This window comes from Ornithodoros turicata, chromosome 8 (genome assembly GCF_037126465.1).
Source record: "Ornithodoros turicata isolate Travis chromosome 8, ASM3712646v1, whole genome shotgun sequence".
NCBI classification, from domain to species: Eukaryota; Metazoa; Arthropoda; class Arachnida; order Ixodida; family Argasidae; genus Ornithodoros; species Ornithodoros turicata.
Window position 1 is genome coordinate 19454592 of NC_088208.1, and position 18747 is coordinate 19473338.

Below are 18747 nucleotides of genomic sequence, written 5' to 3' on the forward strand. Positions count from 1 at the left end.
AGTGCATATGGGCACAGCTGCCTAGTTGAACTCCACCACCTACCTCTCAACATGGCTAATACCACTGCTAAACAGGTAGCCGTGAACAACCGTTGAAACCAACGCGCCCATCGAAGATTAGCGCAGCGTAATCAAATGTGTATCGTGTCAACCCGTTAGGTAGAGCATATTGGACCCAATCCGTTTAAGAAGTTGACTGGTAACTTGGCTATACCTTCTGTACTTGGCTATACTCTAGAGGGAGGAGGAGCCTATTTTGTGCCATTATGCACAGCACAAATCAGGGGCGAGAACGTTGTCATTCGGGATGGTGGTTGACAAGGAGCGTGCTATGTGGTGAAGTTCATTTTTAAGAGTGTAGATGGTAACTTTAGAAGTTGCCACCTTTTCACAGCCTTTTTTCTGAGAGTGCAGCACCCTTCCAGCAAGAACGATGTGTAATCAAGGGCAAAGTATTTCAAAACCTCAGGGCAACCATGTCGCCACGCGTGCTCCTGGCACACGACGAGAATGCAAACGTGTAATCCTGTGCACCACGGCAGCCACCATCACCTCCAAGCCCAACAGGAATCAGACGTTGCAACAGCTATCGTTTCTATTGGTACTCATCTTTTTTTTTACAACGGCTGATAACGACAGATGCACTACCAGGAAACGTACGACGCATCCTGAACCTAATTCTACCTTTGCAGTCGACCATCCTCAGTTTATTGTAAACTCCAAGCCAAATCGACAGCTCAGCTCGCAACATACAACATGGGACATATCCTGCAGTGGCCGTAATGGGATACAATAGAAATTCCACTGCAGGATGTCCCATATGTTCCATGTTGCGAGCTGTGCTGTCGATTTGGCTAGGAGTTTAAACTGGATTGTATCTCATTACGGCCGAAATCTCGTTGTGGCGGATGTTTCAATACGGCCGAAAGTCCCAATACGGCCGATAGTCATTTAATCCCTAAGTGTCTCATTACGGCCAAAGTCTCAATACGGCCGAAGGTAGTATCATAACGGCCAAACGTCAAAATGTTTATTGTAACGTGCATTGATATGCAATATTGCAGCCAGGTATGGATATACATTCCGGAGGGTATAAGCCATGCAGTGTGCCCTTTGGGCCCTTACCATATATATACACATATTGTGAGACAATCAGTATGTTATCATACCACAGCACAATGCATCATGTTGTGTAATGTGTACACCCCCAAGGGAGTGTTGATGTTGCTGTGAAGCAGCAGGCTGCTATGTGGAGTTAGCTACTTGTGGAGAGCTAGATGAACATTGGCTTTGCTGTGACGTTCCTTTTTTTTTTGAGTCAAGAAGGAACACCTACCTCAGTCGACGTCAGTTTATTTCCATTCGCTTTACAATGGTAATATTCTTGGTACCGTACAGGCTTGGTACTGTACAGGTAACGTTGTGCCGCTTCCGAGGTTGCTACCCTGTCCGAAGCAGACGCACGAGTACACCTCGAAGACATCGCTATAGGACTTGCTGCCAGATTCCAGAGCGCTGTGCCTCTTCCTCTCACGCCGCTTCCACAGGGGACACCGCACTCTGATTTCGTCGCTGTCACACGGGAAGAGTTGGAATGCGTTGTCCGCACCCTACCTGCGACGGCCCCTAGCCCGGACGCCATCGTATCTATAGGATGCTTAGACAGCTCTGGTCTTCTCACCCTCGCGTCATGTTCGACATCGTCAACACTTCCCTAGCGTCGTCCTGGCTCCCTCCTACGTAGAAAATGGCGAGAATCATCCTGCTAAAAAAGGTAGCTTCGAAGGGTTTGGCGATGGACAACCTAAGGCCTATAGCGTTGACGTCAGTCCTATGCAAGACATCGCAGGCTGTCTGTCTTCGTGGAGTCCGCCGGCGTTTACAACTCTAGTCAAATCCGCTACCGGTCATGCTGCTCCGTTTGGATGGCTCACCTTAACCTCGAGAGCCAGATTCGCCGCGCTCAAGAGATGGGTGAGATCTGTGCACTTGCTACTTTGGACCTCGCCCAGGTATATGACAGCGTCGAACGTCGCATACTGCTACTGAGACTTGCCGCTATTAATACGTCAGCGTATAGTGTGTCTTGGGTTCGGCAGTTTCTGCTCGGGAGGTCATTCTACTGCTCTGACCGCCATCTCGTCTCCACGTCCCAGCCCCTATACCGAGAGGTGCCGAAGGGTCCGTCCTGTCCCCCCTCCTGTCCCCCCTCATTAGGATTCAATATCCTAATGAGCTCTCTTCCTCTGGATCCAAACATCTTGACCATCACTTACGCCGACGACGTCGCCTTATTTGCTTCTACTCCATCTCTGCAGGTGTTTTACGTTAAATTGCAGAGACACCTCGACACCTTAGTTGGATGGACGCGGGATATACACCTCTCTCTGAAGACGCAGAAATGTGCTGCACTTTTATTCTGCCCTTTCCGTTCTCGGGGGACGCCACCAAGCATTGAGTTAATGATCGGAAATACGCGTCACACATACGCGTCAGTCACATATCCTGAAGTGTCTGAGTGTATGGTACAATAGCAAAAGGGTCTGTGTCTCTTTAGACTGCATTCAACGGTGCTCCAGCGCCAACGTCGGCACGCGCAGGGCTGCCTCGCTGCTTGTCTACAAGCGCTACGTGCGCCCCATCCTTGAGTATACGGATGTGCCATTTTCTCCCATCTCCCCGACTATCCTCTCACGAGGCTCTTTGTCATCGAGAGGAAAGCTCTTCGTCGGTGCTTGGGCCTTCCGAAGTTTACGGATAACGGTGCGCTCTACCTTGAATTCCGCGTTCTGCCGCTGGAGACCCGCATTCACCTTCTATAACTGTGAACACTCTCCTCTCGCTGTTATAGCATCCCCTTACATCCAGGCACAACGAGTCTCTGAGAGATATGAGATCTTTTTGGCTGCGTAGGCGGTGGCGTAAGTTTAATATTCAGCAGCTACTCTTTGCTGAATCTCTTCTGGCCCCTCTGAACGTTTCCCGTGTGGACACAGCTACACCAGCGCTCCCGGCCACACCAGACTTCATCCAGGTCCTCGATATCTCTAGCCCCGGCGCTAAATACGCAACCTTGGGCTATCTGCAGGCGGAGTTAACAGATCACCTCTCACGGTTCACCGACCATCTGGTCATTGCAACCGACGCATCTGTGTCAGGCGAGCGTGCTGCAGTGGGTGTCGTTATTCCTCAACTGGACTCTCACTTCTCTGTTCACCTTCCGAACTACACACCCGTATACGAAGGAGAGTTCCTGGCGATGTTATTGGCGTTGCGGAAAGTCCCCACATGCTTCAGTAATGTCCTTTTACTCATCGGTAGTATCGGCCTTAGGTAGTCACAATAACGCATGGTTTCATGCTGTCGCTTATTCCTCGTCATATCTCTCATCTTGTCATTACTTGAGTCCCTGGCCATCGTGGTCTCCCGGTCAATGAGGCTACCGACACCTTGGCAAAGATGACCCTGGCTGGCACACGGATCAATATTCTTCCGCCAATCGCCGACGTCGTTCGTGCGCGCCTTAGACGCTATGTCACCTTCTTTCAACAGCACTCACCCCGCCCTGGTTATGAACACCTATCCTGCTCACGGAACCCGAACCACTGCACCTCGACTCGCCGAATCGAAGTCCTTATTACCCGTCTCCGGTGCCTTGCCCTCCCGCTGTGTTTCTACCTCCATCGCGCTGAAGTGCTATCTTCGCCAGGGTGTCCACACTGCGGTCATGACGAAACCGTGCATCATTTCGTACTCGAGTGCACCCATTATCACAGTCTACGTCATCAACATCTCATTCTCCTCTTGATTAGGCTTGTATCCCTTTCACTTTACCATCGTTACTTTCCATTGCCGCATCCCACGATGGGAAGCGGCACCGGGTCATCGTAGACCACCTCATCTCATTCATCGTTGATTCTAACCGCTTCTAACTGGTAGCTCCATCATATAGTCATCGCATTCCAAGGCTGTCCTGGCCAATCCTCCTTGCGGATGCGGTGCCATGGTATGATGGAGGCTAAATAAGAACTCATCCCATCATGGTTAGGAATGTTGCGGCAGCTTCTGAATCATCGCGCACCTTCCGCCTCCTTGCTTCCTTCCTATACTATGGCTTCCTTCTACTGTCATATTAACCTACCATCCTCCTTGTACCGCGTGTGAAGCCGTGGGACTTACGAGTCTGGGTCTGGTCTGGTGTGGTGAAAGGGCTTGCCGTTGTCGGCCTCACGTATGTGGGCAACGTCACGACTGACGCCCTGGGGGAATGTGCGTCCTGGGGGAACGAGTCCCTAGAGATTAGTCTGCACAGAACCCTGGCCAATCGGCCTGTGTGGCTTGTGGCCACTGTGCTTAGTGGTGGAAGAAGAAGAAGGGATCATCGCCATCCCGCTCAACGAGCATTCCATTTTGTCTTTTGGTAGATTTGGTAGCATTTTCCATTTTGTCTTTTGGTAGATTGCCAGGTCGTCATTCCGCTCCCCCGCCCATCTTTTATTCAGTCATTTCATTCATCTCATCCTCTCATCGCTTCGCATAACCGCCATTAATTGGGTCCTCATGTCACGATCCGTGGCCAATTGCCCCGTGCGATGCGCCACTGCGGAGGAAGAAGAAGAAGAAGGAGGAGGAGCATTCAGTCATAGTGCAGGTTGACAGTGGATAACGGTCACTGCTCCGAGGGCGTAGAAGAACATCTGCGTTATTCATTTTGTTTGATATCGGTCAAGCAGAAATGGCAGGTTCGGAATCCTTCGTCGTAGTACAGGACGCGAGCGCTTCTTCGGGGGAATTCGCAGAGGTATGTGGGGAATCTTCCTTCAATCTCCATTTTGAGCGACCATCATTTCGATTGTCACCCATACCACTTGCTTATTTCTCCGTTTGACAGTTCGAATACAACAGTAGTGAATTTAGTTGGTCGCGGAAAAAGTCGCTCGAGCTGTTCGGGATGTGGTTCCTCGCGGGGACTGCCGCGTTTTTAGTTGAGCACTTTTGAGCCTTGGCGAAGTGTAGTGTCAGTGGAGAGGGCACTTTCACTCTCGCGATGCTTTATCTCCCCTCGATTTATTTATTGCGCGCCTGGGCCGATAAAAAAAAAAAAGTTATTAGCTGGCGGGGATTTAGCAGATTGGGAAGTCTTCAGGATAGCGGTTCGTGAAACACTAAGCCGAGACTCCTTTCGAGTGGCTCTCATCATGTTGTTCATCTTTGCTTTTTCTTTTTGATTCCTTGATAGCAACGCACACTAATTCGGACAAAACGTAAACCAGGCATGGTCCTGTAGAAGCCACGTATTAGGAATGGAAAAGCGCGTGCAGCACGTTCCGTTGATACCGCTTTGCATTCGTTCGCAAGTGGAACATTGCCTGTGTCATAGCGGAACATTTGATTTCGTTGGCGAATATTGGGGTCTGCGAGGTTCCACTTTGTTCCAAATTTCCCAGTCCTAGAGGCTCCACGCGATGTACTGAAGCGCTGCGCACCTGATGAGTTAACATGGATTCACCATGCAGTTCGCACGAAACGGGCAAGTTGACAGCTCTGTACGGTTCCTCAGACCGTGTACAGAAAGACAACTTCCGAGATTTGCTGCGCGTGCAAAAATTGGGCATTTTGCTGTCCCGACTTTTATTGACCCTCAGTGCAGTACGTAAAGGATGCCAGAACAGAAATGATATTTTCGGTTCACCGGGCTTAATCGCTTCATCGTCGCAGTTAACGAGCTAACGAGTTGAGGGATTTCAAGCACGTTAAGTACTGCGCGTGACGTATACCACGCCCGTCACGTATCGTGCGAAGAGCGACGTTCACGTGTTTTATCACGTGCCCTTGTCGACAAGTGCCCCGGCCGTCCCTCGTTAGCTCGTAATGCGTACAAGCGATTAAGCACCCAGGTACTGGACGACACGCTTTGTTCAGGTTCGCTTTAGCAGTCAGTGCAGCTGCGGAAATGTCAGTATGCACAGGATCACTGAGACAGAAAAGTACCAAAAGTCGAAACAAGAAATGCAGCGGTGTGACTCAAAATATTACTCGGCACACACTTCAACATTTTTCTCAGTATTTTTTAAGGTCTTTCGAGGATATCATTGCGACTTTTGTCTCGATTTTCGTGTGCTGTTCGCCGTGTCCACTCCACTATAGTTCCGTGCTCGAGATCCGTGCCAGGAGCGGATTGAGCTGGTGCTGGAGCTGAATCTCGGCCTCTTTCGCCTTGTTGCTCGACTACTCCCTTGTTCCGAATACCGTCCAGATGTCTTGACGACACCCTTGGCTGTAGGTGTCCCCTGAGCTTTGTTTTGCTCTGTTCTTCTTTGTTCTCGAAAACATCTGGTACCATCCCGTATTTCCCGTGTACACCCCCATATTGACGGAAAATGCAGAAAATGGTACGTACTCGTGCTGGTGTACTCGTACGAAATGCCCGAGCAGCACTGCAAGATTGGACGTTGAAGCGTGTGAAATGCCCAATTCAATGCGTCGTTACGTACACCAACTTCCCAGAGATCATAAAGATTGTTCAAAACAGTTAACGTACGTGGCAATCCCACTGTAACATGCACTGCAACTGAAAAACTCAAACTTTCCATTTGCCACAAACAGACGCCATTTTGCTTCGCGATGTCAATGGTAATCGGCCGAATGGACTGAGAGCATGGTCGTCCGAGCGCATGGAGGAAAGAAGAAAAGGAGCCCCAACGGCTCCTCGCCAGAACAGAGAAGCGTGGGGCAAGTGACGTGAAGATAGGAGATAAGCCATAGCCTCTTTAGAGCTGCGAGCTTGTCACGTTACCTGAATAGCCCAATGAGGTCGCTTTGCACACGCCACGATGGGGGCCACTTCGCCGCACTACCACCACGGGCTCCCATAGAGATGTATGCAACCGAAACCGGGAAGCGATCGGTGACGTCACTGGAGTAGCCCCCAATCTCGGCGTCACGTTTCGTAGCAGTAGGGCGCGTCCTCTCTTTCCTTCCTCGTCTGTCTGAGCGGAATCACGCGTCCTGCTACCCTATACGACTAATGCGCATGCGCGACACTCGCATCTGACGTCTCATTCGGGCTAAATTGTCGCTGGTTCCTCTAACGACGACGGAATTGCGGCAGGTCAAGTAAAAAACACGAGGTTTGGTAGTAAGGGACGTCTCTTCTGTAACGCTAGGTGCATTCAAGTTACCGCAGGCAGTGTGAGTTGCTGAGCCGTGCGCCTTTGTACTCTAGGAGCGGGTTGGAACTTTTTGATTCATACAGCATACGATCCTAATGAATGCTTTCGAGGCATGTTTGGCAGTTCCGTGGGACTGCCTGCCAAACACTGCAGGTCCAGTATGTACAGTGCAGGACAAAAGCTTACGGAACGCGGTCCGGCGCATTCCTTTTCCTTCAAGTGATAGGCTAGCAGCGAATGGTACCGTACGAACTTACAAACAGGTGCCTGGTTCACCCAATTTGTATCAAGTCGCGTCTGCGTTAGCTCCTTTAGAGCACCTGCCCATTGTAGGGTCAATTAGCTTAGGAAACTGACTGTCGTTTCGAGAGCCGCTTTAGCGAGAAAATGCCGACAGCGTTTTATTTTTGCAGGAAAAAATCGTGCTGTGTATTTGAGAAACCGCAGTCTGCTACGGCACAAGTTTTACGTACGGTTTACCAATGTGCAACACCGTCGACGATGTTATGGAACGACGAGCGACGTGAAACGAAATTCAAATAACATTTTGAACTTTTTGTGGGATTCTGTGCATTTTCTATGCTAGACTCTACCATCATTGTGGCCCTTTAACTTTTCCACATTTGTGTCTGGTGAACATGGAATATCTCACTAGAAAAGACTGTTGTACTGTTTGGCAAGCAAATAAATATAGTTATTACCATTTTCCATCAATCAGCAATGTTGGGACCTGGTGCAAATATAAATGTCAACAAGGAAAGTACTTACAAAGTATTCCTATGTATTCAAATGCAGACATGACAATTCTCCTTTTGTACCTGTGTACACTACAGTTTCAAAATTAACACTCTGCACAACATCAGTATCCCAAGAGGGGAATTGCATAGAGCTCCAATAATAGACTGGGCAATCAAAGCTCCAAAAGAATAATCGTTTGCCCTTGTGATGTGTAATGCTATGTACAGTTCATAAATGGAACATATGTTACCTCACTGCATTGCCTCCATGTGAGCACTAGGACAGGCAGATTTCCATGTTGCTGTTTTCATGTTTTTCTATGCCCTTTTTGTTTCTTTCTTATTTTTTTTTTTTTCAACAGCAAACATGGCCATAGTGAAACATAAGCAGCCAAGGGCAGGATGAGACATCTAAAATGCGAGTGCTAGCTCTCAATTGATATATCTATTAGTAGACTCTGGAATATACACGTATATGCTGCTAAACAACAACAACAACAACACCTTTATTTTCGGAGAGTGGGGACTTTGGGGACTTTGGGGACTTTATATTTGGAGAGTGGGGAGTTTCATCGCAACAGGCGATACTCTACCCCAGTGCTTGGTGGAATGGGGGGAATAAAATTGATCCCACGCTCGCTTTCCGCATGCCACGAAACACATCTCGTCAGGATGCTGCATTAATCCACCGCATGCGCCTCGATGTGGCCTTTACAGCTCAGTGGCGTTACCGCTTGAGACAAATTGATTCTCCCACCTGCTGCCACTGTGGTGCTCTTGAGGATCTGGAGCACATTCTTCTTCATTGCCCTCACTACGAACCTTCCCGAACCACACTCTCCGAGTCTCTTCGTCAGCTGGACTCTCGCCCTTTCTCCCTACCGAAATTGCTTGGTCCCTGGCCCAATCCAGCCCCGCAACGCTCTGCGCTCAAAGGTCTTCTGACATTTCTGCTGCTAAACAAATGACAATTTAACCCACAGAAAACGGACAAGAAAAGTGGGTTACATATCTTCCCCCTCTCCTCATTCTATTTCACGGGCAGCCCTAGTATCATTCTGGGTGCGCCCGTGCTTCCCCTTTGAGATAACTTCTCGGACAGAAGCAAATCCAACAGCGGACTGCATACACATGCAGCAGTCTTGGATTTCTCTAACCACTCCACTTGTTGTTGGAAGTGCAGCCTTTATCTCTGTGTTCTGGAAATTTTGGGATCATCCAGAGTCCCTGCAATGTGTTGCCAACATGGAGGTAAGAAACTAAGGAGATGCCCTAAGCGCCTCTCCCAATGCAAGCGAGCGTGCTGGGACCCGCGCATGGCATTGTGGTTAGTTGCCCACACACGTGACCCATAAACGTCACGGCAAGACGTCATAAAACATGGCGTCCTCCATGTCCGCGGCGTATCTTACCTGAATACAGAGACGAGCTGCGGCCGAATAACTTGTTTCCGCTTTCATAACATATTTGGAGTTCGAAGTTATCACACCCGTTGAAACACAAGATAGATCATCTCAGTGTGGAAGCAATGGATCACTAAATCGCTAGAAGATATACGTACGTCATCGTGACATTGCCTGGCTTCTCTTCTGTTTTGCTATTTTGCTGCGATTTATCACGCGGCAAATGTTGAAACAACCCATAACCTTCAAAGTATTTGCGAATTGACTCCTTGAAGGTAAGGCGTTTGCTGAAGATGAAGTTTGCTAAACTTCAAAGCCTCCGCGCAGACCGCCATAACGCCGAAACATGTGGGGATCACGTGACCGGGCAACTAGATGGGCGTGGTATTGCCAGGAGCGACCGCTAGAGGGGTCCCACGGCCTTCCGATCTTTTAGCCCTCTCCTTAGTTTCTTACCTCCATGGTTGCCAAGTGTCTCGAGGGCGTCAAAAGTCTGCCCTTGGCTGCCTGGGTTTCACTATGACTCTCAGACTACCCCATTTCAAGACAGTAGGGAACACATATTTGTAAATAGCACCTGTTGATGCACTGTATATACCCCCCCCCCCGCGCCAAAAAAAAATTAAAAAAATAAACGATCACGGTGGATACTACATCTTGTGCGATAATATCAGGAACACAAGAGAGCTAGATCTGACACCACTCTTACGTCGTCGTAGTAGTATTTGTGTGAAGCTGCGCAATTCCTGTCCTGCAAATAATTTAAACTAGGGATGGGCCAATAGAATCATCGAATCCTAGGCGGGGATTCCATATTGGCGAATCCCAATCCCAGTGCCTAAAACGGCGAATATGAAACTTTCGGATCCACCAACCACGTTTGTTTTTCTTTTTAAAATCGGTGCCTCGAAGCCTGCTTGGCCGGCGACCGCCGGGGCTCGACAAAACCACAACATAAAGCTCTGATATCTACAGGATATAGATTCGGTATCTATTCGGTAGGTATCTACAAGAAACACTGACACGGTTTTGCTATAATTGTTTCTTAGTTTTATGAAGGAAATTCAGACTCCTGAGTTTATGTATTTCCTGTAGTCGATGAACAACATGTTAAATAAGTTACACTAAGGAAGAAGTATATGCACAGGCAGCAGAAGTTGTTGCAAATGTGTTGCATCAGTGACCAGTGTAACCTCAACGTTGAAGTGTTCGCAGTGATGTTTCATTCCTACGTTCGTTGCTGTAGCAGTATTACTTGCTTCAATGTTCTTGCTATGTCTCAAAGATTGCGTAAAGCTAACATTGCGATGGTGTTACTGAAGCAATGTTAAATATGTTACACTCAGGTAATGTGGCGTTTACATTGTTGATACAATGTTTTCCAAGCAATGTCAATGCTATGTTGCACTTGCAGTTCTTGCTTTGCACTTGCATTTCAATGTTTTTGCCGTATTTCAAAAGATGCGTAGAGCTAACAGTGTGAATGTGTTTCCGAAGCAATGTGCGTGCGCTGCACTGGAGAAATGTCGCAGTTACATCGCTGATGAGGTGTTTGGCAATCAATTTTAATGCAGTGTTGCAATAGTTGCTCACAAAACAGTGCATCAGCGACTTAATCTTAGCGTTGCAGCACTCATTATATCAATTGTATTTCGAAGGATGCATTCTCTTACTAGAGCAATGTTGCACCTGGTAGATTGAGGAAACGTCGCAGCTTAGAAATGTAACCTCTAGGCAACGTCTAAAACATTGCAGCAGTTTACAGTTAAATTATTCTCGTCCTCCCATGATAAAAACTCGAAGGTTGCTTCATAGAGCGGCCACGGAAGATTATGATAGCAGCAACTGGAGCACGATTAGCCATTGCACTGGCCGAAGCGCAATGAGCTGACCGGAAAGTTTTTCTTCGTGCATAATCATTCCCTTGTCCAAATCCACAGGAGGCAGGATCCCGTGCTAAGGCCGTGACACTATTACTCACATATGACTCACTCAGCCCGTTGAGGGTCACTAACTCCAACTAATTTCTGTTCGCAAAGCTGGAATTCCCCGCTTGGTCAAGAGCCCAAGGCACGGGACACATACCGATTACGGATAAAAGGGAGGAAGACACTGTTAGGGGGAAGTAGGGGAAGGTAGAGTAAAAAAAAAAAAGCACGACATTTATTTGAGTAACTAGTTACATTTTGCAGTTACTTCCACAGAAATAGTCACTAGTTACAGTTGAAAGCTACTTCTCTGGAAATGTAACTAGTTACTGTAACTGCTTACCTGTAACTGTAACTAGTTAACCCCAAAAGTAACTAGTTCCAGTTACGAGTTGAAAGTAACTTGGTTACAACCCAAGACTGCATTTCGGGAGCATGCGGTGATGCACAGAAAAAAGTTCGGTCCCGATTTCGTTTCGGACAGTTTTTCGCGCCATGAGGTTCACGCTTGGGAATAAATTGTGTGTCTCAGCAGATCCGAAGTTCTCGAGGATAACTCTTCGAAAAACATATGATAATTTGACCGCCCTATTTCTTTGAAGTGACTTACGTCACGTTGCTGATTCGCGAGGAGAATCTATCATATACCGCCGCCACGAGGCGTTCAGCAGAAACCGACAGCAGTGTGGATTCACGTGCATTGCATACTTTACGTGCGGTGCGTTCTCTCCCTTATTTAGTCTTGGTACGAAGAATTGCAACGGAAAATGAACACTCTGCGAGACGTTAAGACTCTATAACAGTAGACATCCGAAATTTGCGCAAAAAAAGAAAAACATCAACACCATTCACTGTAAGAAAAAAAATGGAGTAAAACGGGGAGTAATTGCAGCTTCTGCTCCCCTAGTCTGTAATTACTCCCCATTTTAGTCCCCTAACCCGACATTTAGTCCCAACATTTACTCCCCAGGACTGCAAATTGTCACTGAACTTCGCGAATGGCCTCCTGAATGTAACAGTCTACGTAAATGTGTGCCCTTGGTCAATTTGAAGGGCATAAGGCTATATAACTCAGCCAACGTAGCAATTTTCCAGCCACACAGAGTAAGAAACAGTTAGCGCATCTTTCTTCGCAAATTGTGCCCTATGTATGGCGCAAGATTTTATATCACTCGATATATCACGGTTGACGGTTTGCTTCAAAGTATTTTCATACATGCGCACCAATTATGTACCTGGGACTCTTACAACAGCGCGTGAAATGCAGTCTCCATTCTGTGACATTCATTTACTTCCGTGCATTTACTCCCGAAAGGGACTATTTTTTGTGGCAATGCATTTAGTCCCCAAAAGGAGTAAAAGTACTCCTTTTTTTCTTAGAGTGTTGACGTGACCGTGCACCCCCTGTCGCTGCACTCCTCGAAGTATTTATAGCGCATCAACTGAACATGAAATTAGAACGATGAAGCAAAATACCGCGCGTAGCCCTGTGAGTGCCAGGCAAAAGTCATCGAGTAATAGTCTCAATAATAGTCTCAGGAATTAAATGAACATCTCACGCTTGTTGTTCACTTTGCTGTTTACTTTCATTGTCCTTTTCATCGCTCACTGCAATGAAGCCCGCTGGGAACAACACTTATCGATTGCAGCGTGCAGTGTTCTGCGTATGTCATCCAAGCGTCCGGGCACCTCAGTGTCCCTTATCAACTGGCTGAAATGATACTTGTCCCAAACAGTACAGTCTCATTACAATGACTAACTCTATACGAGAGGTGCCATCACATGGCTACCGAGAAAACAGGAACATAAATGGAGATCACGTGAGAAAACTAATCAGTACGATAAATTATATCCCGCGCTTTGTACTTTGCGGCGATTTGCTGTGCAATCATGCAAAAGTACCGGAAAGTTGCACGAGTGATTTATATCCAGATCTCCACTTCATCGCCCTACACCCCTGCCTCTTTTACATGTGTATACCCCCATCAGCAAAGGGGGGGGAACTTTGCTATTTCGACTTTAGATACACATCGGCAATGACGCGTTCAGAATAACCCCTAATTTTTTGCTACACCCCTCCGTGCCTGGAATTCTGGATCAACGACTGGGTTGCACCGTTGCACGTACCTATTGCTTGTGTCGCCAGCATCCGTCGAATGTATGGCAGTCGAAACAGTAAGACAGCGGCGCGATTCGAACCACGCCGCCTTCACTCGACTGGCATTAAAATTGGCACTCATTGCGGCAACATTGGCATATGACTGGCATTAATAAAAAACGAAGGTTGAATGTGCATAATGTTGTTTGGAGCGCGCCGGAAGCGCAGGTGCACTGCGAAGAATCGCGTTCGAGGTAATGTAGATCGCGGAGCGCCTCACCATTGAGCGTCAACAGCACTTATCCTACTTACATCCTGCTTACATCTTATCCTGTCTTGTCCCTCTCTTGTGTGCTCCTGCCAAAGAGGTGCCTTACTAATGCTTGTAAATATCGTCTTTTCCCAGGAGCATACCGGATCGGCAAAATTCAGCAAGGCCTGTGCTGTACTGGGGTTGATATGGTTCTCCGTCTTAGTCGTGGGCATCTCCGTGGCACTCTGGATTTTTCTAAAGAGGGAACAAAGGACCACTGACGAAGTCTACACGCCGGTATCTCCTGGACAAGTGACGATTCGTAAAGTCTCGTCTAAGCCGGGACCTCCTGTAGCAAATTACGGAGATTACGAAGACAGCAACGTGACTGGAAGAACCACTGCGCTGACAGAAGAAATCTGCGACAGCGATGATTGTCGGTACGTCCGCCAGTTCATTGAGGGTATCATAGACACGGACAGGGACCCGTGTGACAACTTCTACGCGTTCACCTGTGGAAAAAACGAGCAGCTGAGGAAGAGCGGCGTGTACGTAGACCCGCTGGATCGGGATGTCGGTACACGCGATTTGCAGGAAGCTATACAGAAAAATTTGGACAACGCACACATTCCCGATCACGGAAGAACTGCTTTTCAGCAGTCCGCAGCGCTCTACAGACACTGCGGCGAAGCTGACAGAAACACATCTGCGAAAGTCGCCTCAGATTTCCTAGCCCAACACCAGATGAATATAAGAGAAGACATGTTCTTTGACCCGTTGGATGTCATGGTTAGATTTATTTTTGAAATTAACATTCCATTACTTTTCACCTTGGAACCGGAGGAGACTGGCTCCCCAAACTTCACGCTGCGGCAGATTGCAAAGGACCCGCTTTTAGGATACGTGAGTGTTGACGAAATTATGTCCGGCTTATTCTTGGCACCTGCTAATGATGACCTCGTTCAGCGTATCACTCAGGTTGAGCAGAAGATAAGCAACATGTCAAGCACTGCCAGCACAGTGTCAAACGGCAGCAACGCTCTCAATGTGTTCAACTTGGGGAAATTAGGCTCAGAAAACGGGGACGACGCTCTTTCAAAAGCGTGGACTGAAGCTCTCGAGCGCTACTCATCCTCACGCCCCATTCAAAACATGAGGATCAGCATCACCGAGGCAGACTTCCGATTTTTCCATGCCCTCTTCGGAAAACAAAGTGTCATTTCGAAAAATGAGCTGAGGTTGTTACTCGCTTGGAGATGCACCGTGTACCTGTTTACAATTGCGGTTTATAAGACCGAGTGGTGCATTGGAACAATTTCCCAGGCCATGTCGGTCGCTGCGGGTTCCACAACGGTCTTCCCGTTAGTTGACGAAGCAAGGATTAACGGTGCAAGAGAAATGGTAGACAGAATCATCGAGGAAATTAAAGAATCCCTGAGAACCTGCTCGTGGCTCGATGATGAAACACGGTCCGGAGCCTTACAGAAAATATCCAAGCTCAGGATCCGCTTGGGATACCCGCCGAAGCTGAATACAGCCAAAAAAGTCGACGCCTTCTACAGAGATCTTCCCGACTTAAACGGCCCTTTCGTGCTGGATTATCTGAAGGTGAATGAATTTCACACAAAAATGGACTGGAAAGGTGTAGCAGCTGGCTACACTGATTATTACTACGAAGTGGCGACTCCCCTGAATCAGAACGAAGCCAACGGCTACAATGCCCAAGGTGCGAATATCATCTCAATATTTGTACCGTACCTCTTAAAACCGCACTTTAGCTTGGAAGCCCCTGCTGAGATCAACTATGGCAGGCTGGGGTTCGTAGTGACGCACGAAGTGATGCACTGCTATGATCACAGGGGTCGTCTGAGAGATGGCGACGGGGCTTTGTCACCGTGGTTTACGCGCAAGAGTCTTGCGGAGTACATGGTTCTGGAGCGTTGCTATGTGGAACATATAGACAGTGCACCGAAAGCGAGGGCATTTGCTGATTATCCGGGGGAGTACCAGGCAGACGCCTTTGGCATTATGTCCCTCTTAAGGGCGTACCAAAAAGCTGCCAGAGAGTCCAAGGTACATCTGGGTAACGTGAAAGGCATGACGAGGGATCAGCTTTTCTATGTCGCTCTTTGTCTACAATGGTGCGCACATGAGCTTGTTCAGTATGAGGAAGCGACACACCCGCCTTGGGATGAGAGATGTAACGTGCCTCTCATGAACTCTGTGCACTTTAGCAAAACATTTGCTTGCCGACCGGATTCTCCCATGAATCCACCACAAAAGTGCTTATTTTGGTAGATAATGGCTGAAAAATGCGCACCACTTTTGAGCGATGCTTAGTCCATTAAAGGGCTACAAACAACCTCTCTCTCTGCCGGATTTATTATTGTGCTGCTATTCGTGTACGTGCGTGCTTAGCGTGCTCAAAAAGCAAAGAAAGAAAACGTCTGAAGAATAATTTGTGCTGACTTCAGAGGGCTTTGCGAGGGTTTTAAAGTGTTGGGTTGTGAAAGAGCTTTTTTTTACGCTCGGCAAGCGAACGCAAAACTGGGGGGGGGGGGGGGGGGTGCAGTCCTCTTATAGGGGCAAAACGCAACAGAAACAGTAAGATGAGAGATGAAGCATAAGCACATATCCGGCATTTGACCTGTGAGACTACCCACGGCATGTCATGACCTGTGAGGATTGGAACCTCAGATGGTTAGCTCTCAGATTCACTGGACATGTCCCCGAAACGAACTGGAGCTATAAGCCATAGATATGGTCATAACTAGGGTTTGTGGTTTTCGGCATTTATTTTCAACCCAATACGGGGGGTGTTTATCGGCATTTATATTGGGGACTATAAATCGGATTTTTTCGGTATCTATATTCCGCACAAAAAATAAATGCCCGAATACGGGCATCTATTTATTTCGCATGAAGGAGAGCCTATTTTGCAGGCGAAGTAACAACGAACCGAAAAAAAGAATTGATTCATGGCTTCATTAACAATGTCTTTTATTGCCTGTGCCAAACCAGCAAACAATGAGACTACCTCTTGTTGTAATAGAGTCAAGCGTACATCATCATGCTCGCATCTGTCATAGCGGCTCGCTCCTTGCGATTAATAACACGCAGTTTAGAGAACGCGCGCTCAACATTAGTGCTAGAAACAGGAATAGCCAGTATGCTTAAGGCGCACTGCGATAACAAAGGCCAAAACTGAATAGGAGATATATCCACCTGAGGGGCAGGGCATGCAGCATATTCGAAAAACGCGCTTTATATCATCCATACGAGATTCATCAACACAGCTGAGGTCATCCTCCTATAAGCGCTTACGCACAACGAAACAAGGGCACAGCCCGAAGATAATGCCACGCTCGAGAAATAGTCGACAAAGGGAGATTCCAAGGGGATTTCCCTTTGCGGTTCCAGGAATGGCAGGTGTCAGGATACGAGAAATTCATATTTTTTCGGAATATTCCGAATCTGAAAAAAATCATTCGGGGGGTGTTTTCCGGCATTTTTCGGAAAATGCCGAAAACCACGAACCCTAGTCATAACCTAGGGTTGTCAGAATATCCGTTTCAGTTTGGAACGAGCATCGCAAAAAGCCTGCAAAGCGACAAAGTTTTTTTAGGGAAAATTCTCATTTGGCGACGCGACGTCGTGAGGGGAGATTGATCGCATTTCCGGTGTTTGGAGATGAGTGTAGAGCCAAAAAAAAAATTGCCACGCCTAACTTCTTTCACGACGGCGGCGATATACTGGCGACCAATAAGGTGACACAAAGGCCGCACCTCTCTCTCCCACGACGGAAGTGCTCCTCTACTTCCGGCTCCTTCTCACCAAGTGAGAATTGGCCCTAATGGCAGACTAGAATGACTGGTATGCTGAGCGACCTAAGCAATGCATTGCGGGCGTGTGACCACATAGAGGTGTGCGCCGGGCCACCGCCAAATTTTTGCTCGACGCCGCCGGTTCTGCTGCTGGGCGCTCCGATGTCGGTGTCCGAATTTTTTTTTCCCGGATTTTGCTGCGAAGTCGACAGGGTGAAACCATGAGTACCTGGAAATAACGTTGGGACCGTCCAGTCATACGGATATTATACCCATATGACGAACTGTAGCTTCAGCTCTCCGTAGTAGCATTGTCTAGCACGCAAAATATGAGGAACTTCGAGGAGTGCACTGACAGCCACGGGAGTAAAACGTGGGAGAAGACGAGAACATATCCGTGTGAAGCGTCTCACACAAATGCCCATTGCACGTTCACGATTTCAGGTGGCAGTTTAGGTCATGTTGGCCGGGTTAAGGTTAGATTAGCATCTAAGAGGGAGACTCGAATTGAGAAAAGAGTGAATCTCCAACGGTATATTGGTGTCTATGGCCCGGAAGCCCGATCGCCATCAGATGATGCACAGCACAAGATATACAGGGTGTGTGCAGAAAAACATGACCCGCATTTTTACATGTAACTCGCTGTCTACTTAGCCGAGGAACTTCCGGTGGCGCACGACGGCGTATTTATGCGTGCGAAAGCTAAAAAAAAATCCTGGAAAGCATACTCAGTGTAAAAAAATAAACAGAGCGCGAAAACATGAGCTTCCATGCATTAGAATAGGGTGGTCATGACAGTGCATGGTAGTGCATTTCGGTCTCAGGAGAGTTATGTGCAGGCACCGCTAGGGGTACTGCCGATGAGCATCCATGTGGGACATAGTTTCGATTTATGCACCTATAGCTCCCCTAGCGGTACTTGGACACAACTCTCCTACGTTAACCGTGTTGCCCTTTCACAAACACCCTGTTGTCCACCATGTTGCCCTATTCTGATGCACGGAAGCCGACGTTTTCGTTGTTCCGTTTATTTTTTAAGCTGAGTATGGCTTCCACAATTTTTCTGCAGATTTCGAACGCATAAATGCGCCATCGTGCGCTACCGGAAGTTCGTTAGTTAGGTAGGCAACAAGCTATGTGCCTAAATGCGGGTCATGTTTTTCTGCACACACCCTGTATATAGACAGTTAGTGAAGCCCACATAGGACCCTGCGTCTTCAGATGACTCCATGATAGAGACTCTCAGCGCCATCCATTCGATGTGCGGACTACTGCTTTTGTAAATAAATGATGTCAGATATGACGTCAGCAGCATGAGTAATCACTCATAAA

General features: G+C 47.8%; 1 protein-coding gene across 1 annotated transcript; it reads left to right on the forward strand.

Moving 5' to 3' along the window:
* The first annotated feature begins 4615 nt into the window (after positions 1 to 4615).
* Positions 4616 to 15955, forward strand: LOC135366614 (neprilysin-2-like). The gene is made up of 2 exons (XM_064599398.1): positions 4616 to 4801; positions 13745 to 15955. The coding sequence occupies exons 1-2, from the start codon at positions 4736 to 4738 to the stop codon at positions 15887 to 15889; spliced, it is 2211 nt and encodes a 736-aa protein (XP_064455468.1). The 5' UTR covers positions 4616 to 4735; the 3' UTR covers positions 15890 to 15955.
* Positions 15956 to 18747: the final 2792 nt, after the last annotated feature.